General features: G+C 42.3%; 1 protein-coding gene across 9 annotated transcripts in view; it reads left to right on the forward strand.

The window, feature by feature from the left end:
• YEATS2 (YEATS domain containing 2) overlaps nt 1-24187 on the forward strand; it is a 51950-nt gene that overhangs the window by 1735 nt on the left and 26028 nt on the right. For 7 of the 9 annotated variants that reach the window (XR_012587511.1, XR_012587512.1, XR_012587513.1 and 4 more), the window contains exons 3-14: nt 2373-2470; nt 2579-2671; nt 5708-5950; nt 8153-8268; nt 9411-9572; nt 11263-11374; nt 13016-13060; nt 14117-14303; nt 15984-16223; nt 18136-18294; nt 20713-20816; nt 23441-23548. Coding sequence is in view for 5 of the 9 variants with exons in the window: in XM_074590875.1 (XP_074446976.1) it covers nt 2373-2470; nt 2579-2671; nt 5708-5950; nt 8153-8268; nt 9411-9572; nt 11263-11374; nt 13016-13060; nt 14117-14303; nt 15984-16223; nt 18136-18294; nt 20713-20816; nt 23441-23548 (1667 nt within the window). In the remaining 4 variants the exon portion in view is untranslated. The remainder of the gene's footprint in view (nt 1-2372; nt 2471-2578; nt 2672-5707; nt 5951-8152; nt 8269-9410; nt 9573-11262; nt 11375-13015; nt 13061-14116; nt 14304-15983; nt 16224-18135; nt 18295-20712; nt 20817-23440; nt 23549-24187) is intronic. The other 2 variants (XM_074590877.1, XM_074590878.1) reach the window with 2 other exon arrangements.

Consider the following 24187-nt stretch of genomic DNA (forward strand, 5'->3'; position numbering starts at 1 on the left):
GGAGAGAGTAGCTGGATGAGTAGGTTTGTGTTTGGCACACTCGGATATGCTTGCTTTGGGAACCAGCCTGTTGGCAGAGTGCCCGGGAAAGGTTGCAGTTGTCTCTGGGCAAACGAGAGTAGAGCTTCTTGCCCCTGGGACAGGGAGTCGGCTAGTGATTTCTGGCATGGCACAGCTAGTGAGAGGATCATGGTGGGAGGAGCTGACAAACAGGGAGATGAGGAAACTGAAGCTGGCTGTGGGATCTGAAGAAGATCCAGGAACAGAGCAGGATGCCGGAGCTGCCAGTTGGAGAGGGATAGATGATGGCTTTGTGAGTGATGTTTTGGAGGATGGTGTACAGCTGGACACATCTGAGGAGGCTGAACTTTGGGTTGAATGTGCTGCTGGGCAGGTCCTGTCTGCAAGGTCGGTATGGGGCCCTGACAGCAGAGCTGGCCGTGGCAGAAGAGCGTCACCACTCCCAGCTGCCTGCCCTGCCTGGCTGCCAGAAGTCACCACCCTCTGTGGTGGAGCGTCCCAGGGACTGCAGATGGGTTTTTAATCCACTTCTGATGCAACTCTTCAGAAGGTCTTCATAGTTAGCAGGCAAAGTCTCAGGGCCGTGGAAGACTGTCCTTGCCAAAGTGAACTTTCTGTTCAGGTGATGCCTCCAAATTGGCTTCTTCCTCTCATGGAAGATCTCCAACTTTCGTTGGAAGAATTCCTTAAGTATACAAATTTCACTAACACAATGTTAATTAGGGACTGTGGTTGACACTAAAAAAATATGAAAATAAAGTGTTCTTAAAAGCCTCTGTAGTATAACCACAAATCCTAAAGAGCTTTAATTGTCATAATGCTGGTGTTGCATGGTATCAGTCTTGGGAAGAGACGCAGTTGTCCCTGTCTGAACTGCGCATCTCATACCTTATTCTGTTTAGGTTTATTTTAAGTGTAGCCTTACATATGAACTTCTGAGGCATGCTGTTCATGGTTTGAGGAAAATTATATCCCTCTGTTTTTAATTTTGCATTACTCATACAGATTCAACCGTAATTATGTTTTAATGTACGTTTGAACTATTTCTGGTCCTAGAATATATATATGCATATCTGGAAATAAGTAAATATTTTTAGGATGCCCCTGTTGCAAACAGAAGCATCAATTACCTTATTCCAGTTGTCGATACCCAATCAGACAGTAAAATTACATGTGCTAACTGGAACATACCAGCAAAGTTTTGACTCTTATGATTTCTTTGCTCTTTATATGGGGATAATAGAAACCTCTTTAAACAGATATGTACCCTTTAGACTAACAAATGCTTCCTCTGAACTCAGAACAAAGTCTTGGTGTTGTTGCCTCCTATTCCACATAGAAGCAATGTTGTAAGAGTGTTTTTCAGAGGAACCCAGGCTGTTTCTCTGATCTGCTTTGTACCAGGGTAACTATTTCTGACTCGGGCTGGAGCACCTTTTCCAGGCTTGCTTCCAGAAGTACAATTCCTGCTTTTCCAAGTTCTTGCTTAGAACTTGATAAAAATGTTGTTTGAAACCCCTGATATAATGGAGATGGCTTAAAGGAAGGGCAGTATTTCAAGTCTGTGGTAGATGTAGAGCAGAAAGAATTGTTCTTCCTATGCTTATACATGTTCTAGAAAAATGCAATGAGATGCCAATTGAATTCATAGCCACTAATTTGCAGTAAGGTATTCTCACAGTTTGAAATATTGAACTACTTGCTTTCCACCAAGGTCAATAAACTCCTGCTGAAAGGCTAAAACTTCTTGACTGCTGTGCTGGAAGACGATTTTGTAATAGGTAGACCAGCTTTTGATAATGTAGTTTCTTTTGTGGGTAATAAAAGGCTTGTAGGCACTCCAGAGCAGTCTGCACTTCATGCCAGTGCTAAACATGTGAAGTATTAGTTTGCCTTATTATTGCTGCATGATGTGGTGTAAATTTCCTGGATATGAATCGGGCCAAAGAGAGCAGAAAAATGTACGTAGTGTTCCAACGGACTCCTGCACAATCGCAGCAGTAACTACACTTGGACGTAGCACGTTTGAGTTTTCCTTTTACTGTTTACAGCTTTACTGAGACAGAAGTAAACAGACTGGTCCTGTTCTTCCCATCTTCTGTTATTTGTCATCTCAGACTTAAAAAGGAAAAAATAGCCCTCTACGTAAAACAGCCTTTAAAGATGCATGTGGTTTTTGTTAAGACAAATTACTTTCTTTTGCAGAAAAATGATCCTTCCCATTTTTGTGTGTGTGCTGAACTTATTATCCCTTCCCTTCTCACTTCTGATCTTTATTTTTTTCAAATAGAGCCTCAGAAGTAGAAATATAAATACTTCCTTCTTTATTTTCAATGTGTGGCCTTGTATAGCTCGAGATGTTGCTGTGCAGAAGATTGAGACAATTATAAAAGAACAGTTTGCTGTCGAAATGAAGAGTAAAGAACATGAAATTGAAGTTATAGATCAGGTATAAATGTTTTGTTCTTAAAAAATACATAAGATTGTGGTGTATCAGAGTTGGGGGGGATTGCTGTAGTGGTTATCCATTAATATATATTATCTCTTCTTTTCGTAGCGCCTGATTGAAGCAAGAAGGATGATGGATAAGCTGCGTGCCTGTATTGTGGCTAACTATTATGCATCTGCTGGTCTCCTTAAAGCTGGAGAGGTAAAAATTACTTCGGGAATTATAAGACTTGAGGGAATATTTGCTAAGGAAGATGTGTAGTTCACCGGCTATTCAGCTGATGTTTGTTTTTGAGATTCGGTTTTCTGAAATGGTGGAATATGAACTGCGAACTGGGTGGCAGTGGGAGAGGACACCTGTGTGTCACTGACCGCTGGGCCTCAGGTACTTGGCAAAGCTGAGTCTTCAATGAGCAGTTGACAAGTTGTTCAGCAGCACTCGGTTCTGGTTTCTGAAATACTTTGTGCTTTGTTCTTGCATGAGAGCACCTTGCTTCTCACACACTGCACAGTTTGTCTTTGCAAAGCCCTGAAAAGTGGGGAACCCGTTTTCCCATTTCACAGGAGAAGAATGGAAGCAGATGTGTTTTGAAACTTCTCAGGATAAAAAACAAAAATGAAGATTTCTTGAGTCTCGGGCAGTGCCATTCCTCCCTTTACTCTGGCAGCCAGTCTATTAATAGTTTGGTGAACAGCCAGTAAAGCAGAAGGTAAATCAAGGAGATAGTACAACGAGATTAAAAATTCACAAGGAGATTAAAAAAAACCCAAAACCTACTAGTTAAACCCCAGTTCTGAGTACTCTGTCCTTAATGGGCTGGTAATCCCAGGGTGTTCGTGACTCATGCAGAGGCCCATGCAATCCCAATTGACCTGCAGTTCACTACCAGTTTAGGTATTTTAGTTACCATCTGCTCAATTCAGAGAGTTGATCTAGTTTCCAGTAAAGAGCTGATTATCTAGTACAGTGAGACTTCATCTTCCACGCGGTGGCTTGCACTGCTGCTGCTGTTTTCCTGTTGTGATTTCCAGAAGACTTGGAGGGGGGTAAAAACAAAGGGGTCCAGCTTGTTTTTCCTCAGTGAACTTGAGTTTGGCAACTGGAGATGAGAAAGATTATGGTAGTATTGGGAGGCTTGGAGATCTCTTCTCCCCCCTTGACTTTTGTGTAGGTGGCTGAAGAATGTGAGCTGGGTTCTGATCTTTGGAAGTGTTTTATCCAGTGTCATCATGTGCCAGCAAGAGCTTGTATTGTCCCCTGTTCTTTACTTGTTCTGCCATGCAGGGTGTTTTTTCCTTGCTGATTTTCACGCTTCTCAGAAATACTAACTTTTGTCATTGTTTCAAAGTGTTCACAAGACTTAACTGGTGTGGCCTTGCTTTGTTTAGTTTTCCCGAAGTTTTTTATGAGCTTATGGCTAGCATAGCGGTATCTTCAATTGCATTTTTATTTTTTTCTAAAAGTTCCTGATTTGCATGCAAGCTAAATCAGTTCTCTATTTTGAAATTGCTACTGGTTTCTATTTTCTTTGTCGTCTATTTTTAATCTGTGGTTAATGTATTTTTGACTCGTTTGGCAGTGAATGATTGTCTTGTTTCTGCTTTTGGTAGAATGGGAATCTTTGTAGTTTAATTCATAACTTCAAAAGATCATTTCAAAATTCCTAAACCATTCTCATAAATATAAAGAGTTCCTCAACCTACTGCTGCTGGGTTTTGAGGCCTATGATTCCGTATGATTACAGTTCATTACATTTTCCCACAAATTAGTGGACAAGCTGTTGGTCAGTTTACTTGACTAGAGGTAGGGGGAAAAAAAAAAGGGTTCTTGGAGGTGGTTTGGTTTGGTTTGGGTTTTTTTTTTTTTAGGTCATGTTGTATGTGCATCCCTGCCATTGGATATGTGGATATAACTCTCTTAAGTGCACTTGAGCAGGTAATTAAGAGTTGGTAATCGCTTTGCTCATGTACCTAACGGACAATTGGAAAGAAAGCTCTCAAATGAACCTCTGAAGTCCAAGCAGGATCAGTGTTTAACTCCATTCCTGCTACCACCTCTCGCGGGCAATTCTGCCGCTTTGTAGCAGTGCTGGTGTCTGTCCTCATGCCACCGCCTCCATCACGTTGGCAGAATTTTGGATTGAGGAATTTATGTGGATTAAAAATGACCCTGCAAAGGAAAAAAAAAACCAACTCAAAACAAATAAAATCAACAAAAACCCCCAAACAAACAAATTCCAATTTAGTTTCTGGATTTATTTTTGTATGTGACCTGCCCATTCCCCCTGAATAATTGTCCCAGCCCAGCTGATCTGGGTGGTTTGGGCAGAAGAGGAGAGCATCTTTCAGCTGATACTGCTGGCAAGAAAAGCTGTCATCGCACCTCTAGTGTGCATGTGTGGCTTCAGGAGCTGGAGTGAGGCTATCTGTGGGTGCTCTGCTGCTGGCAGAGGGGTGTTTCTGCTGCCTTCACTTGATTCATCATCAACCAAGATGACAGGGAGGACTGATGGCTGGGAGGAGAAGTGGCTGAGGGACACTTGTCTTGAGTGATGGGTGTTTTCCTTGCTACATCTGGGGTTAAAAGCAAACGCAGGAAAAAATACACTGGGCCTTCGTCACTGTAATGAAAAGAACCAAAATGTATTTAAACACACACACGTGCCCTGTGCTCCCCCTTGCAGGTTTAGGAGGATCTAAGATTTGCTCTAAGATGCCCATTTTGAGGAAAGTTTGCAAACATGCCTAAGCACATTATTCTTTATCCTCTGTTAAGCTTTGGGAGCAGACGGGGTGCTAATACATGTAGCTTGCCTCATAGGCACTGGCAAGACTGACAGTCAGTATCAAAACTAAAGAGCTTGATGCATTTACCTACCATGCTTGCTCACAGGAATCTGGCAGCTGTGGTCTTTCATATGGTGTAAGATCGTAGGTGGCTACATAGGAAGGGAAGCTATTATTTTCAAAGGGACAGTAGGCTGCAGTCGTCTTTTCCAAAACCAGGTGGATTTCTGAGATCAAAAGGTCTAAAGGAACAGATTAAATTTGGAGTCCTGTTTCTGTAAAACCGTTGTAAGCTTTTATCTTCTGCGGCATCTGTTTTTCTTGCAAGGCAGCTGATTAAATATTTGCTCTTTCTTCATACGTTGACTTTTTGCTCTGCCTCTGGCACAGCTTCGTTTTTATCTGGGCTGCAGGGAAATAGTGACAGATCTGCCTGACCTCTTTGTTGCAGGGGACCAGGTCATGCGATGCGACAATTCTTAATCACCCTTCAATCAAGAAATTCTTGGAATCACCCTCCAGATCCTCGTCTCCAGCTAACCAGGGCTCAGACACTCCATCTGCCAACCACTCCGAGAGTGACTCGCTCTCTCAGCACAATGACTTTCTCCTGGAGAAAGACAATGGGAACTTGGACGCAGACGAGCGTCTGACAAACAGCCTGGACCAGAGACAGAGCAGAAATACTGGCCGGGTAAAGTAAAACTCGAGTGGTGGTCAAGTTGTTGGAGGTGTGTGCTCTGTCTGGACTCAGTGCTGGCACCAGGAGCTCTTCATGTTTTCACCCACCTTGCTGAAGATCTGTTTCTTACCCTCTCCAACTGCTTGCTCCCACTCTCTCAGCCTGGCTTTGCTGGAAGGCTAACTGAAGTGCATGTAACTTGGGTAACTCCTCTTAACTCAGTCTTGCCCAACAGAGAAGTCAGCCAGGCAGCGGTGATAGCGTTCGTGTTGGCACAGCTGTCTGCTGCTGTCTCGGCTGGTAGCCTCTGGGGAAGGAGGTGTTTCACAGCTTGAGCAAAGGGTTTGGCTGTGCAGATGGAAGTCAGGTCAGGAAGGGTAGAGTCTGGAGAGAAGAACAAGATGTGTCATTGCCAGCAGTGTTTTTAAGTAGTAATGATGCTGCATGGCCCTGGGTGCCCATGGGGACTGCACTGCTTAGAGTGGTTGAACCACTGGAGTTTGGGGTTTGGCCTCCTCAGCAGCCTGTGCAGGAAACAGTGACTCCGGTGGATTAGCTCACCCTGGGAGCGTGAGCTGGTACAGCCTGGGTGCATTGTTTGAGTTACCTTTGTCTTGGTGGCACTGCTTGCTGTTGTGCTAATACCGCTTTTGCTTAACTGAACCAGACTGACCCAGGTTAAAAAGACGCTCTTTCATTGTTCCCCCATACTTTTTTCTGGGTTACTTTTGACCTGGATCCATTCCCTTTATGGCTTGCTGTGCAGCTACAGAAATACTTCACCTGTCAGCTGCAGTTAGCTCCACCAGAGAGATTCTCTCACTGGCTGCAGGTGAAATTTGTCTTAGCAGGTGAGATGAAACTCTTTGGTTTCCTTTCAGTTCCTTAAGCTGTCAGGCCTGCCAGAGGAGTACAGCCTCTAACCCAAACCAGGGACGGGTATATCTCATCGCATATTACTGCACTCTGCAACTGAACAAGTCGCAAGAATACATGGTAGAAAGAGCAATGATTCTGCCTCTGTTGAGCAGCATGATACCCTTGATAACAGGGCTACAGCTTGCTGAAACCCTGCCTAGGTTCCTTAGCAGAAGGCAGATATACAATATATAATGTGGACCCACCTGTGCTGTAAACCACCAGACCAATATAGCTTGTTTCCGCACTGGGGCCATTGATGGAGCAGTTGTATCGCTTGGGTGTAGCATGTTGGTATGTCTTCGACCAACGCAGCCCGTGGCCCAGAGGTGGCTGAGGGAGTGATGAGGAGCAGGAGCCATCCCAGCCTTCTGTGGCTCCTTGCTGTGGTTTGAGGCATCACTGAGGATGGTGTAGCGGTTCATAGTGAATCCACTGCTCCCCACGCTGACCCTCGTCTTGTGAGTGCTCAGTGGAGTATGCTCCAGGAAGCTGAGGCACCAGCTCTGTTGTTCACGAGAGGATGGCATTCCCTAATTTTCCAGACAGCCACTTGATCCAACAGAGCCGCAAAAAAGCCTCTCATTCCTGTGCAAACGACAGTGCAGCCTGCGTTGGCACTGTGGGCGGTCATGTCATCATTTTACCATGGAGTCTTGGCCACCGCTTAATAGCTGAGGTCGTGTTACAAGGTTGCTTAGGCTGGATTTATTGTGCCCAAGTGTTGCAGTGGATTTGTAGGCTTATCTGGATGTCAGTAACGTAGTATGGCTGACTGCTTTCCCTGTCGAGTTGGAGCTGAAGTCTTGTCTTAAGCCCAGCCTCGATTCTTCACTGTGAAGCAATGCTGTAGTCCCTTAAAGCAACAGAGAATGAGAAAGATTCAGATTTTCAGAAGCCACTTGTGGGAGATTTAGCTTTGATTCTGATTAGTGACCAACACAGTGCCACTCTAGCAGTGCTTGATTTTTTTTCAGATAGTGCAGTGGCAGTGCTTTTGAAACCCAAGCTGAAATCATGGCTCAGATCCACGTTATGTTGCATAATGTACGCTCAGTTAAGCCATGCAGTGTACATTTGGCTAGGTAGTATATCATTGTTGTGTGCCTGAGTTGCTTAAAAGTACCTAGATAACAATTTTAAGTATTTTTAGGGATGATTCATTGTTGGTCTCATTTAACTGTGCAGGTTTACTTTTTTAACAACACCTTACTTTTCTACTGCCAAACAAAATGATGTTTAAGAGGAATGTTTGGTTTTTTGTTTGCCTTTTTTTTTTTCTTCCCCTACCCTCAGGACAGTTCGGGTGTTTCAAGCTCTCAAAAACCAGGACAACGAAATGCCGGACTGTCAAATGATGAAACTTCACGGCTTTATGTGAAGAAAACGATTGTGGTTGGCAACGTCTCCAAGTTAGTACTCAGAGTCTGAGGGATGGTTGGTCCTTTATTTCAGGAATAAATGGAATAGGAGATTAAAATTAGGAGCTAAATAAAATTGCTAGGCTGTCACAATATGAGGTGTTGCCCTTAAATAATCACTGTATCCCAGGCTGCCTTCTTTGAGTGTCCCTTCCTTGAGCGACTGCATCATTTTTTTTGTGGAAGGAACGTGTGTTTTAGTAGTTGTCTTATTTATTTATTTATTTATTTGTATATGTTTTAAGATCTGTTTCTCTCAAGGGGAGTCTTTCAGCCTTTTATGACCAGTTAGAAAACCCGTTTTTCCCTGAAAATTTGGAAAAGCAGGTTGTCCTAAAGGCTAATTCAGTGTGTCCATAGGGACAATGTGGGGGTTTTTTAAACAAAAAAAACGCAACACTACCACAAATAACCAGAATGAGGAAAATTGTGAAAGTCCAGCATAGTCTGAAGAAATTAATTTGTACGGTTTTTATTTCTAATTTTTTTCCCAAAAAATTTTAAGACGGGTAATGTACATAACTTTTGAACTTTGAGGAAATTAGTGAATAAAGGCATTCATTTTAGGAAACTATGGACAAGCCCAGGTTTTAATTCTCCACCCTTGCACCACTCAAGTCAGTCTTTTCCTCTTGCATAGAAAGTATCAAACATTTGCTGATGAAACCTATGGTGTTAGAATTGTATCTTGAAAATCTACTGAAGCCTGGACCCAGAACCAAATATTGACTATGAAGTTTCTTAAAAATTTGTAAGAAGAATTCTTATTTTTTGTATTTATGGTAGCAGAGTTGCTGATGTTGCGTTCTGGTGTGGTTTTGCCACCTGATATCTCAGAATAAGATGGGGAGAGGTATTTGACAGTGGTAGAACGTTAAAATTAAGTCTTCATAATTAAGAGCCAAATGTTTAAATGGACGAACTTCATATGGCAGTTGTGCACTAAAATAGAGGAAGTGTGTTAGACGCATAAAGTAGATTATGGGACCCATATCTGCTTCTGGATGAACTGTCAGAATAAGGAATAATGAGCCTCCCCTATTTTTTTGACTAATCTTTCCCAAAATACTTTTTGTGATATTTAAATATTTGGGATTTTTATTTTGTGTTTGTTTTTTTAATTTCTTTGCCAGGTACATTCCCCCTGACAAGAGAGAAGAAAATGATCAGTCAACCCATAAATGGATGGTGTATGTCCGAGGCTCTCGGAGAGAACCCAGCATAAATCATTTTGTCAAGAAAGTTTGGTTCTTCCTCCATCCCAGTTACAAACCTAATGACCTGGTAGAAGTGAGGTAATAAGGAATTATTCCAGTCACTATGCCAGTCTTTATGCTTGCCAGGCTTACTGTGCCAAATTTCTTAGGAAGTAAGCAACTTCTTTTCCTGGTTTAGTATTGCAAGTCTGTCTTTAACTTCTGGCTTCGCTTGACTTACTCTGAAATAATAGTAATAATAAATTAGTTTTTATGTAGCAAATGTGCCAGACAGGTTTTTTTTGGAACTTCCTACTGAGAAAAAGCATTCAGTTGTTGCATTTCACGCTATTCATGTGAGTTCATTCATCTTCTGGATGTGTTATGCACTGGCTGCTGCACGGGTTAGATTTCTGTTGCTAAAAGAGGTGTTTTTCTACCTTCCTAGTGTGGAAAAGAAAGAGGAGTCTCGGAAAGCTGTTTTGCCCATAGTTTTAGTGATACATGTGCATTTAGGCAACAAATTGTATCCCTCTCCCAAGTACATATCTCCAGTGGCATAGGCTTCATGCTTCAAGGAGTTTTCCTATCTGCGTAATGGTGCTCGTGTACAGAAACAGAGCAGCTTCTCTGTCCTCTCCCCAACCTCTATTCAAAGCTGTGACCCTAATGAGACGAGCGGGGTTAGTTCTCTGTCAGCTGCTGCAGGGAAATGCCCTGTCGGTCTTTCATTCTTGCTCTGTTGGACAAGATGGAGGGAAGATGCCTTCAAACTCCTTTTTGTCTTCACAAGAAATTATTCTGCACAGGACGCTCAGCTGCCTCCTGTAGGAGGGTGGGGAGACTGCCTAGGTACAGAATGGCAGCGTAATTCTGGCAAAATTAAACTACTGAAAGGCAACTCCAGAAAGACTTATCTGAGATAAGAAGTGTTGTTAAGGCTAGGTTATGTTTCTGAGAAGGCAACCCTGAGCAGGACAAAACCAAATTCCTTTGTATTTCTTGTATAACATACTAAATTACACTCGACTGCTGTCTTTATGTGTCTTTCTCAGTTTCCTCTGATGTCAGTGCTGTTTGTCTTCTGTTTTAATCCCATCTGGTTAATTGATTTCTTGTTGCACAGTCCCAGTCATAGCAGTGAACATTAATATTCTGGGCTAAAAATAGCCTTTAAACCTTGTGCGTTTTGTTTCCTTGCAAAACTACATTTGGGATTTGCAATAACAACAAGCTGAAATACAAAATAACAGTAAATATTGGAGATAAATATGCCCTCTTTTTCAACTTGGAGAAAGACAGTGGTTGAGTTCGCTTTTCCCTGTTGTCTGCATGTTGTTCTCTTGGTGTTATATGAAGCATGTACCTTCTTGCTTCTAGATAGGGAATAGCAGAAAGTGATTGCAAAATGCTGCGTTCATAACTCACCTCGCAGCTGTGTACTAGCGGCTGACTTGGGGTTTTTTGAAACAAGTATTTTTCATTTGGCATGACACAGCTTTTTTTTTTTGCTTTTTTTTTCTTTTAAGATGCTTTTTTTCCATGTTCTCTCATCCAGCAGTGTTTTACCATTTTCTTCCTTGTCCCCTTGTGCAAAATAAAAGTGTTTTCAGCTGTCCAAAGCCATAAAATTCTCATTTCTGTGATTGCATTCTCTCTGTGGTGAATAGCAGGCCTGAAAATAGCTTTAGTTGTCAGCTAGAAAAGCAGTCTTTGGCTTTCTGAAAAAGAGGTAGATAAAAGCTATACCACTTCTGCATCCAAAATGTGAATCACTGTTTGTTTCCAGAGAACCTCCGTTTCACCTGACCAGGAGAGGCTGGGGAGAATTTCCTGTGAGAGTCCAGATACACTTCAAGGATAGCCAGAACAAGAGGATTGATATCATACACAATTTGAAGGTATTTGAACAAAATATTTGAGAGAAGGGCAATTAAATGAGCTCTCCTGCATAATCTAGAAGAGGCTCCGTTTGTGTGTGTGCTTCTACCTCTCTCTGTTGTGTGTGTGTCCTGCTGGTTGTTTGCACATGAATAGCTGAGCTGGAGAATCAGAAGAGATCCAGGAAAGCCTCTTACCTTGGCTATATTGGAGTCGATGCAGTAGCCAAGCAACCCAGCCTTGCAGAAGCTGGAACTGATTCTGCTCACAGCAGAAACTTGTTGTTTCCCTACTGTTTGAGATTTTTATCGTGCTCTCCCTGGCTTTAACTTGACGTGGTGCTGCAGAGCTGTCTTTCTGTTGGTAAAGTCATTGCTGTATCTGTTCTGTTCCTTCAGCATTTGCACGTGTTGGCTAGGGATGATCTCAGTTGGTAGAGTAGGCAGGGAGGGGCTGAGATTCCCCGTTCATTCCTTCTTCCTTTTGAAGAAAGCCTTCCTTTTCAACTCATTCACCTGTCCTGCAACACTCAAGAGGATTTATAGTATGCAGCAGTCCTGCAAAACTAGGCCATTGCTCTTGCTTTCCTTTTAATTAGTAGTCCCTAGCGTTAATGGAATTAAGTCCTGAGCTGGTTTAGTTTCCTGTTTCTTTGAGCAGTATGATTAGTTTTATTTAAACTCTGCCTTCATTAATGAATTTCCTGCTAGTGTAGATACCTCACTGCAACCCCAAATATAGCCAATAGGGAAGGTTGGAAATGTTCTCCTGGAACATTTAAAGCAGATGAGTGAAATATATTTGGAGGGATACAACTTGGGGAGAAATTGGTAACAGTACAATGGACATTGTGCAGCAAAGGAAGCCCAGCCTACAGAAGAAAACTGAGCTAGTCCATGGCACACAAGCACTCACATCAGCAAATCTTTGCTGTTTGTGTACTGAGCCTGTGGCTGCTGTGAGGTGATGTGAGTGAGCTGAGCCCTCCTCCGCAGCTGGCAGCCTGTCTGCCCCTGAGCTCTGGGCACCGGGAGCCTGTCAAACCCAGCTTTGCTCTATAAGTATCTTAACAGATCCCTCCTCATTAGCTGATACTCTGTGTGAACAGTTCTTTAATCAAAATTGTAGTGCAAACATAGCCTTTGTGCTGGTTAGTTTAAATCTCTGATTTTTTTCTCATTATTATTTCCTTATATTGATATCGGGAATAAATAAGGACACTCCTTGAAGGCTTCTCTTAGACTGAAATAATAATTGCCCCATCTCTGGAAACATTCAGGGTCAGGTTGGATGGGGCTCTGAGCAACCTGATCTAGTTGATGTCGTCCCTGCCCATTGCAGGGAGGTTGGACTAGATGGCTTTTAAAGGTCCCTTTTAACCCAAACCATTCTATGATTCTGTGTCCCCAATGATCTCATTTCCTTCAGCTTTTTTGCTCCTTTCTACTTTAGTGTAGGTTTTGGGTTGTGGTTGGTTTTTTTGCAGAAGAGAGGGTACTAAACAGAGCACACAGATTTCTGACCTTATGGCCTCAAAACATTTGATGCACTGCTGCTCAATTACATAGTTTCAACGCCTTTGAAACAAATTATAATGTAAACTCTAGGTAATATATGGCTTTGGCCTGGTTAATATAAATATATTGTATTGTTTTACCCAGTTGGACAGGACCTACACAGGCCTGCAGACACTTGGCGCAGAAACGGTGAGTCAGCGGGTCGTGGGATGGAGGTTGTACTTTGATTCCCTTAAGGATGTTTAAAAAGAAAAAGATACACGTGACTAGGCACAGAGTCAGACCCATTTGATTTCACGATTTCTGGAATGTAGATTTTGCTCTCTTGTTAAATGAAATGATTATGACACCTTGTCACTATTCATGACAACAGTCATTTTTTCCACTTTCTAGTTCACGGGAGGCTGTTTCCAGCTCTTCTTTCATGAAGAACTTAACTTGTAGTACAGTTTTAATTCTTATTTCTTTGTGGACCTTCTGGTACCAAATATCATGATTTGCATTCTGATGTGCTGCAAATCTCATGCATAAATAATTTAAATTAAAGGGATCACACAACTATCCTACTGAAATTTTGCAGTATATTAAGTACTTCTAAGTTTCTGCCTCTTTCAAGATGCAGTATTTTGATGGAAAATGAACTCTTGAAAGTTAAAATAAAATAAATGAGTGAATAACTCATAGTTTGCTATATCCCTGAAGGGTTTTTTGTATTACTTTCCCCTTGTACTGTAGTGAATGGAAATTTTTATGGTGAAATTGCATTATTTCAGCTTTTCAGTCTGTGGAGAAAACATTAATGTGAGATGTCCACTGTGATTAAAGAACACTTTTGAAGAGTAGATAAAGTGGTGTGTTTCTCAAGGCCTTATCAAAAAAGACAGAAAAGGCAAGCTGCAGTTTTGTGCCTGTCCCTAAGGGGATATGCCGTCCTTTCCTTAGTGGGATGCTTGGAGCTGGGCTCTATATTCCTTACAGTGTTCACTTCAGATTTCCCTGTGGACTGCGAGATGTGCTATTTTACTGTGGTGGGTAAATGCTGCAAGATTTTTGTCTTAGCCCAGGTGCTGCTGGACCTCTGGGAAGTCTCCCTGAAATGAATGGGAGTTTTATGCAGAGGTGGGGGGAGGAGAGGGAGAGTTTTCCAGACACTAAAATAAAAATAAAGGGCATAGTTGTTTTCACTTTTTATATCTTTACCTAGCTCCCAAATATTAATGTCATCCTCTCACCTATTTCTGGAAGGTAGTGGATGTGGAGCTACATAGGCATTCCCTTGGCGAGGAGTATCTCTTCTCCCAGTCTTCGGAGTCTGACCTTTCTGACGTTCCTGCATCTGTACCACTGCCATTGAGTATCCCAGCACCAGTCAAAGCTTCTTCACCAATTAAACAGTTGCGGGACTCCAGCCCAGATGCTTCTGTGGACAAAGGTAAAGTGAGTGGGTATTGGTGAAATCTGAGTTCTTGGAACCTCAGCTCTTCTGGATACCTCCTCTTAATTGCTCTTTTGGCTTAAAGGTTGCCAGTGCCACCTGCTCCTTGCTCACCTCAGATGATTATTTCCTCAATGTGTTCTGAAATGCAATTCAGAAATTGTAATGGTTTATTTGCTTTTGTTTTTCTAAATCTGGAGTTTGTGAGTGGGCTCTGTTTTGCTAAATGTAGTGAATATGGAGCTTTGTGCAGGGGATGTAGTTGGAATAAAGGTTGTTGAAGAGCACTTGTAGTTTTGTCCCTGGCAGACTGTTTTCAGGGAATTTTTTTAGGTTTCTGAATGTTTTGGAGACTGTGTATAGATTTAAGGAGTTGGTCTAGTGATGTGTTCAGTTATGTATCTTGGTGTTTAACGTGATTTGACTGTGGGAGGAAAAAAAAAGACTGTGTAACTGTGGTGTTGAACATAGGAAGTGAAAAAGACAGCATATGTTTGTCTGAGGGATGGCATCTGTGCGTGTCACGGTCTCTTTCTCGCCTTCCCCTGTAAGATCAGGAAATGCAGCACCCTTTTCAATGGGCAGCAGTTGATGCCTCAGGATCATTTGAATTGCCTGAAATAAGCTAATGCTGGCCACTTGGGCACACTGTTACGGTTTTCAGTTTGCCTGAGGTAGGAAAAACAGTGCCTCTGTTAGCATTTGGATTTGTTTTCTGAAATATATGGTGTTGAGGCTTACATGACAGACCTTGGTTAACTGGGCTGAGAAACAAGGATGTCTTTTATGGTTTGCATGTTTTAGTGTAAGAAACTTGCTGGAAACAGCAACTTTATATTTCAAAGTACAGTCGCATGCGACATGGTTTGATGCCTTTCTTGATTTATCCTGACACTCCTGTGTTCAAGGAATGGCTTTAAGCTGATGTCTTGTGTGATGCACTTTCTGGTAGGCACAGTTATGCCACCAGCAGTGTCCTGGCTTAGCAAGAAGAATGTCCTCTGTTTAAGTGCAGTGTTTTCTTGTGGCCAAAAAAGCAGAAATGCAGACAAATTTTAAATACTTTTGTTCAAACAGGACTTTTGTTCAAACAGGAAGATACACATCACCTTTAGGTGAGCAGTCCTACAGCCAACAGGAAGGAAGTAAACCTGCCTCTTTCTTACACTGATGGGCAGTGGCTTCTCTCCTCAGCTCCAGATTAATTGATCTCCTCCTACATCAGATAAGGTGGATTCCTTAACCCAGGTCAAAAGGCAGTAGGTGGTCTCCTTGTGCTCTTACTCCAAAAAATGCGTTGCGAGATTCTCTGCGAAGGAGATCCAGCCTTAGTCCTGTGGACCCCTAACCGAAGACACGAAACTATCAGCAGCTTTTGGTTAATGGAAAGGTTGTTCCAAGAAAACGTGTAAGAAGCGGCTGATCAGCTGCCACGGCTGAACAGGCTGTGCATGGTAGCATTTTATTCTTCCATTCAGAGACAAATCCAACAGGCTTGCACAGGAGGAACCCCCTACTCCACTTTCTCCCCATTCAGTGTTGCCCACCAGTTGCTTTTCCTTCCTTCCTTCAAGAGCGTGTTTGTCATACCTGAGTTTTGTTTGTGTAGAGAAGCACAGTAAGGAATTAGATGTCGCAGCCTAAGAACTATTTCTCTTCTTTTCCCTTTTTAATCAGGATTCTCTGGGAATGCTGAAACCGAAAGACATGCCACGTTTTATTCCCTGCCATCTTCGATAGAACGGACTCCCACCAAGTTAGCCACACAGAAAGTTACCTTTGGCTCTCATGGAAATTCAGCCTTTCAACCCATTGCAGCTAGCTGTAAAATAGTGCCTCAAGGTCAGAGTCCAAGCCCTGCAGAGTCGCCAGGAAAATCCTTCCAGCCTATCACCATGAGTTGCAAGATTGTATCAGGTGAATGTTAGTTTACCTATCCCAGTGTGCTTCAACTTGAAAAACAAGAGAGTGAACCAGCTGGACTTACTTGTTTTGCATCCTTCCCTTGGTTTACTGCCAGCGTGTGAACATCAAGCAGTAGGAAATTCTAGAATAAGAAGCTAAACACACTTAATGTTCAAGAAAAAAAATACAAGTGTGAAATGCTTCACATCAGATCAAAAGCAGGATGAGAGCTGTTCTCTCCCTGTTCTTGAATGCTTTTAAGTATGAAAATTATAGTCCTTAACTGGACTGCTACCCACAGAAATGTCCAGGCAAGGACACGTCTTCCATGTGCAGTATTTCTATGTGGGAAGAAACCATTCTTTTCCCTCCTGCTTTCAGACAGCTGGGAATGGATTAAGATGAAAATTTTTTTTCTGATTATCGGGCAAATAATTAGGGTCAGCCTTGTAGACTCAAATGGTCCCTCTTGTACTTGTGATATCTCCTCAGATGGAACAGCTTTGGTCTTCCTCTTCCAAAAGTCCACCCTCTGTTGGATTAAATTGTCAGCTGGCTGCAGTGAGCAAAGTGATACTCTTTTGATAGCTTCTGAACCAAATATGGTCAAGGTGCTGTTTACTTATTTCACTTGTAGTCCCTTCCCTGCCTGGGCATGATGCCATCCACTGGATGATGTTTTGCATCAGAAAGTTTTAATGTGCAGCTCACGGTGTCACATGTTGTGAAGCTGAAAGATGACCTATTACATCCCTTCATTTTCTGGTATTCAGGGTAGAGAGGATGAAGCACCAGGTATCAGTATGTGTGATTTCTGATGATCTGCTCCCAAACAATTTTCCCAAAGTTTGTCTGGTTTGTTGGGGGTTTTTTAATCAAATTTCAGTATTTTTTCCTTGACATCTTAAAACTATACTCAGGCTGATTTTCATTTGAACCTGTGCCAAGTGCTTTCTTCTTTCTTAATAAGCTCTTCTCTTGATCTTCTTTCCCAAGGCTTCCCAGAAAGCAAGAATTACAGAGGCCATCATATCTTTTTTAAAATCCTTGGACTATTCTCTGTTTATCTTTGCTATTTAAATGTTTCCCTGCTAAATACTTTTCCAAGGGTATGCTGTCTGCTGAGAAGTGTCACCCCTTTCAGATTTCAAAAGCAGTTTATAAGACATGGGGATTTTATTTGATCAGCATTTATGTTCCATTTTAATTGTCAATCACTGCCAAGAAAGCAGATTAACAGGCAGTTGAAGCTTAGTGTGTTTGCTGCCATCTCTTTTCTCTGATCACTTCCGTGCCTGTCCTTTTCTCTGCATTTCTTGTTTACCCCTGATGCAGCTTTTTTCTTCTCTAGTTTTTCTCTCTCCTGGTCCTCTTACCCCCAAGTTGCACATTTTACAGTTTGCTTTCAAGGGCTTCTGCTGTAGTGAGAGCAGTGAAGAGACAAGAGCGTCCATGCCTGTCTGACGGCTGCTGTATTGCACAGCTTTTTTACGTGAACTGCTTGGTTCCTAGCTCTGAATGCCTGTACTGTGGGCTCCACGAGGGAAAGAGAGCACCTATCGAAGAGTGCGGCTCTCTTTCTTCATCTCCTTGGGTGGACTGGTCTTGGCAGTGAGAACGATTTAGGTAACATCCCTTAGGATTCAGGAATCGACAAGATGGCTTCTCAAGGTCCCCTTGAACCCTGCTTGTCCTGGTAGGCAGAGAATGTCCAGGGTAGGTATAAGCCATAGTGCTTTACATGACTTTTCCTTTCCTTCTGTTTCCTCTTTCCTTCTCCAAGTCCCATGATCTCACTCAGGCTGGGAATTGCCTCCTCAAAAAATGTTCCTTCTCTAAGCCATTTAAGTAAGTACTACTATTGCTGTGTTTTTATGTTCTTACAACATTTACAAGACAGAAGCATTGGACTTTTTTTCTTAAGGTTCTCCAATATCGACCCCTAGTCCATCTCCGCTACCTCGTACCCCAACCTCCACTCCGGTGCACATGAAGCAAGGCTCTGCTAGTTCAGTCATTAATAATCCGTATATTATTGTGGACAAGCCTGGACAGATGGTTGGAGCAGCAGCCACAAGCACAGGTGTGTAGTGTGATCACAGAAGGCAGTGGCTTAGTCTTACCCATTCAAGTTTATTCTCCCTTTAAAACGGTTAGTATAATAACAGTATTTCAGCTTGCAAAGATAGAAGAGGACTCGCAAAGGAGGTATTGTTGGTTTGCACAACTGGCCGATGTAACAAGTTTAAGAGTATCTCAGACTTTAATGTCACTTCCTTTAGGAAACAGCACATATAACTTAAGGCAAATTGAATTCACAGATAGCTCGTCAAAGACAGCCTGTTCTTTGCAGGCACAAAGGGAAGGGGAGAAAGTAATGTAGACTGTGGGGCACAGAGATTTAAACACAAACAGTGTGCAGGTGATTGTGTGAGGACTGTGTTGTGGATATGGGCAAAAAGCATGTAGAGCTTGCAGCAACTTACAGATCAGTTGTAAGTCCCAGTGTACAGTGCTCTAGACGTATTGAAATGGTTGAGTAGGCCCGGGTTATCAGGAGAACAGCCGTGCTAGTTTCTGTTGCTGCTGTCAACTTCTAGCTGGTCTGATTCCAGACAGTTTGGATTCCTCTAACTGGATTCCCTTGGTGTTTCAGTGGTGACATAAGCCATAAGCCTGGGGTCAGGGTGGGAGGAGGACTAAGCTGCAGGAGATGGGTGATGGATATGGGAGTCAACTGGTAATCTGTGTGCTGGGGCTGGAGGAAAGGTCACTCAAAAGTCATTTATTTGTTGTGATTTGTGGCCAAGAATGCTATCTATTTAAAAACACTTGATTGTGTATGTGTGTGCTTGCCAGCATCTCAGAAGGATACTCAGAGCCATGTGGTGAACTGCAGCATCCATGTAACACACAAACCGTTCGCTGGGCATGGTTGGAAGGTGCAAAAATTCTTCTCTTAATAACAGTTCTGCCTATTATCTGAAGGAATATAACTGTCAATGTTAATTTTAACTTCATCACAGAGGGAATTGGTAGAGGGAACATAGTTGCAGCTGAATTTTTTTAAAGTATGTTCGGGGGCTTTCTTGGTAACACTGAAGCTGTTTCATCAATAGGGTGGGGGTTTTTTGTTTGGGGTTTTTCTGTCTTTTTTTTCTTTCCTGTTTCTTCCTTACCTCCAGCTTGACTGTCTACTCTGCGTATGTGGTTTGTCACGGTTTGGGTAACTTTCATGTTCTCCTGGTAGAGATTTGTACATGGAGGATAGGATCTGTAGATGCACCAGATGGTTTGGACATAGGAGTCTTAACGCCACTAAAGGTGCAGTTTCCCACCACATTAGTGTGATGTAAGTACAGACTGGCCTGGAAGAAACTGCCTGCTGCCTCTCCCTCCCTTGCACTCCTGCCGCTTCCCCTGCATCCTGCATGAGTCAGACCAGATCAGTGGCAGAGCAGAAAATTAATACCATCCCCTCCCCAAATTGAGCTTTGTCAGATAGCCTCATCACCAGACCCTGTGTGAGGGGGCAAGAGAGAATCTGGAATTGGCTTTTTGGCAACAGCAGCCAGGCTGGGTTGAGTGTGATGTGATATTACAGACAAAGTCACAGATCATATTTAAAAAGAGGGGCGAGATCTAAAACTTCATGCTGTGTGAAAACCAGCCTTCCCAAACGCCATTATTGCGAGAAATGTCTGTTCATTTACTTTTAAATTTAAGTGAAGGTTGTAGTACAACTGTGTGAGAGACTATTACTGTGTTTTCATGTGTGTAATCCATGGCTTTGGCATCTCATAAACTAACAAACCAAACCAACAGCAGTAACAAAACTGCTGCTAAGCAACAGTGTTGTTTACATGCTCTGGTAATGCAGGGTAAGTTTGCCACTGCACCCCCATCCATCTTGGGGGGGTCATGAGGGTGCTGTGGCACACATCTCCATATGATGATTTTGCAAGAGCAGTCTTCTGCAGACTTCATTCCCTATTTCTGTTTCTTCCTTTTCCCTCCTTCCCTCAGTCCCTTCCTCTTGTTACTCCTCACTTTGTCTCCCTCCTTTTCTAACCTTCCTTTTCCATCCCAGTCCAGGCTCCTCCAGGCCTTCCCCATGCCAGTGTCTGAGGCTAGTGTAGGTTCAGAAGGCTTCTGGGCAGTGGAGGGTGTTGCATCTGCAGCAGCAAATTCTGACTCATTTACTGTCCTAATTTCACATATTCACACCTCCAGCGGATATCCTCAGCTGCCCAGGAAGGTGTCTGACTATTTGTTAATGAGAAATGGAGCTCTGAGTGGAGAGTACCTTCTCTGGGGCATGAGTTCTGCAGGTAGAAATTCGGTAGTGGATTTGTTTTGTGCCCATGCCAACTCCCACCGATGTACCTCATGGAGAATACAAAGTCGAAATGCAGTGTTTCTTGTTAGAAGAGGTTTCATGTGTTCAGTGGCACCGCTCCCCATGCCTCACCCGACATCTGCTTTATTTTCTGTTACGCAGGGAGCCCAACCAGCAAATTGACCAGTGTTTGTCAGACCTCTCACGGAACTGCATCTCCTGTATCAAAGACCCATGGGAGCAGTTTTGTCACCTCAACTGTCAAGGTAATGTTCTCATTAGGTGCGTACTTTCCGTTTAAAATCCAGCTTCCTATCAAGTAGGACTTTTTAGTATTATCAGTTCTACAATTTGTGTAAGTTGTTCTGGTTGTCGTTTCATAAGAAGGTTTACGGTGTCTAACAGATGGAGTCATATGAGAGCATGGTGGTTATACAAGATGATAGTGTCACTTCATGCAGCTCTAATTGGATTTGCCTACACCTCTGTTAAAGGCACTGCTCTTTTGCTTTTCTACAAGGAAATCCATGGAGAGCATAGCTCTCCAAGTGTCTTATCTCTCAAGAAAGCTCTTCTGTAGCTGACTTTGATCTTCTTCACTTTGTTAGTGATGGTATGTGATTAAACCAGAGGTGTCTACCTCAAAACCTTCACTCTGTTCATTATTTTTGTGCAGCAGTTGTTCCTAGCAGCCTGAAAATAGCTCATTTAGTGGCTTTACAACTGCCTGCATTTAGAAAAATATTTGTGTAAACAGTGGAGTAACGAAATGTGTAAACAAACAGTGATGAATAGGGTTTGTGCTTCTGATCTGCAAAGCCAAAAAGGTACAGAGCTGAACGGTCTCACATAAAACCTCTCCCACATCTTGTACTAGAAAGGATATTTCTGGCAGGCGAGAGGCATCAGTGAGGCTCTTTCTGAAAGCAGCTGGTGGGTGTGCTGCTGAAAATAGGAGCGTTTCCCTGTCTCCAAGTCACAAGAATATTAATTCTCGATATGGGTGGGGGGGAAAGATTTGCCAGTCAGCCTGCAGAGAGCAAATCACTTTACATTTGGAACTGAAATGCTTCCTATGTCTGTTAGGGAAAAGTGTTGAAGATTGCTGTCTGAAGCAATTGGTTGGGAGTAGCATTTGAAGTGTCAGGTGTGCAGCTATTCAGCTTTTAAAACCCTGTCTGCTCAAATGGATTTTACTTCACTATATTGAAAACCATTCATTAGTCTTTATTTTTCACTGGTTTGGGACGGTTCTTTCTGAAAGGTTTTAAATGAGTCAGAGTAGGCACAGGTAGCAGTTGAATTCTGTATTTCCAGGGCAAAGTTAAAAAATGAATACATTTTAAAAAATACAAAAATCAACTCTGTAAACAGAAATGTATTTTGATTTGTGACCCTGTGCCTTCTGGTTGGTGGAAAGGCTGTAATTTTATGGTTTCTTTAAGGAGGAGGGGGTATCTGCTGTTATAGTGTAATGTTACAGATTGTGTTTCACTCACCGCTTCTCATCTCTTCACTGAGTGCTAGTTTTCTCTGTATTTTTTTAATGACTTAAGGCTGTGTTTCTTCAGTCACTTTAAAATGCCTTATATGCATGCTGCTGTTGAGAGGGCTGCTTGTGCCTCTAGCCTTGTCTTCACACCTTCCCTGTGTTTGCCACCAGTTGTGTAGTGATGTGGTGAGCCAGAGCAGATAAGTGACCTGGTTGAAAACTAACCTGGTTTTGGCCATATGTTTAATCACAAGGAAGATGGCAGGAGTATTAGGTTAGAATCTGAGGGCTTGCTTTCTGGTCAGGATCCAACCCAAGGATGGGCCAAGTAATAGTGAAACCATGGCTTTGGAGTTCACATTGATTTTAAAAGAGTATAATTATTTTAATGAAACAAAACACAAATGTAACAAACTTCCTCAAATACATTTTACTTCTCCACCAGTCTTAAATCCAGGAATGCCAGGTACACGATTTTGCAGGTGTGGAAATATTTTTTACTCCATTTAGTTAGGTAGCCTCACTTTTTCTGCCAAATGGTGAGTTCTGCCTGGGAAGACTATGTGCCATCAGGTCTTTCTAGTTACAGGAGAACAAAAATTCATCTGAGAGAATTTTGCTTGCAGATTTAAATTGAACATTTTTTTTTTTTCCCCTCCATAACTTGTTTCTTCTTAGATCTTTTTCTCTCTCCGAGATTGTGTATAGAATCACAGAATGGTTGAGGTTGGCAGGGACCTCTGGAGATCATTTAGTCCAACTTGCCTGCTCAAAGCAGGGTCAACTAGAGCAGGTTGCTCAGGAATTTATCCAGTTGAGTTTTGAGTATCTCCAAGACTGGAGAGTCCACAAGTTCTCTGGGCAACTGTCCCAGTGTTCGTCCATCATTAAATTAAAATAAAGAAATAAATATATCTTATAATTAAATAGAATTTTCTGTGTTTCGATTTGTGCCTGTTGACTCTTGGTCTTTCATTGGATATTATTGAGCATTGTCTGACTCAGTCTTCTTTACAACTTCCTATCAGGTACTTACACGCATTGATAAGATCCCCCCTCAGCCGCTTGAATTTTACAGCTCTGAAATGCTTTCTATAAAAAGCTGGGGGGTGGGGGGGAGGGCAAATGAGTCAATTTCTTTCACTTGTGTATGATATGGTAAGAAACCAAGAAGCTGTTACTGCTGTTGGAGGTGTAAATTTCCAAATACAATTTGCTTTGTAGATTGTATTAAGTATGTTACCCTCCTTTTACTTAAGTGTTGACTGATTTTGTAAATAGCTTATGGCAATTTAGGACTGCCCAGGTAGTCCGTGCTACCCTTTAATAGCAACCATTTGTTTTATTTCTTGTATTGGACATTTCACCAATTTTTGCACCGTGTCTTCCTATTCGCAGCAGGAGGATTCTTTGTTTGCCACCATGCCACCTCTTTGTCCTATCGGGAGTCATTCCAAGGTGCAAAGCCCCAAATCGGTCACTGGAGGACTTGGAGCTTTTACAAAGGTATTCCTCTTGGCTTTTGTGCTGAGACAAGATGCCCGAGAGTGCTATTTCCTGCTGATTTGTGCCACAAACCATGTGTCTTCCAGTGCATGTAAAACTATTACTGGCACCAATATGTCTTGCTGCCAAGAGCTCTCTATCACCTCTCAAAAAAATGTATCTTGTTTTCTTTTCTTTTTCCATGGCTTTACTGTTCCTGTGACCTTTCTTTCTGTCTGTTCTTTAAGCCTTTCTTGTTTTTCTTTGAATCACTGTCATATGGAGGCTGGTATTTTTAAAGCTATTTTTAGTGGGATACAGTAAAAGTAAACTGGGGTAGATTTGTTGGGATTTTCTTAAAAAATGCTATAGTGATTTCTGAATGTTGACGCTTATGAGTATATTTCCTTTGAAGTTACCATCCAGCATTTAAAGTTGTTTCTGGCAGTATTAGGGTGATCCAAGTAAAAGGTGGAAGAGTGCCTCCTACCAGTTACAGTACCTACAGCAATCTAACACAAAAATCCACCAGTCTTTCTTGAGTCGCCAGTTGTAGAGATTAGATTTAGGGCCTTCCCATTGAAACATAAAACATTCACAGGAGAATAATATCAGCTATAATAATTTGCAATATCTATGGTTATAATATTGGTTATAATT

Source organism: Larus michahellis, chromosome 6, assembly GCF_964199755.1.
Source record: "Larus michahellis chromosome 6, bLarMic1.1, whole genome shotgun sequence".
NCBI lineage: Eukaryota > Metazoa > Chordata > Aves > Charadriiformes > Laridae > Larus > Larus michahellis.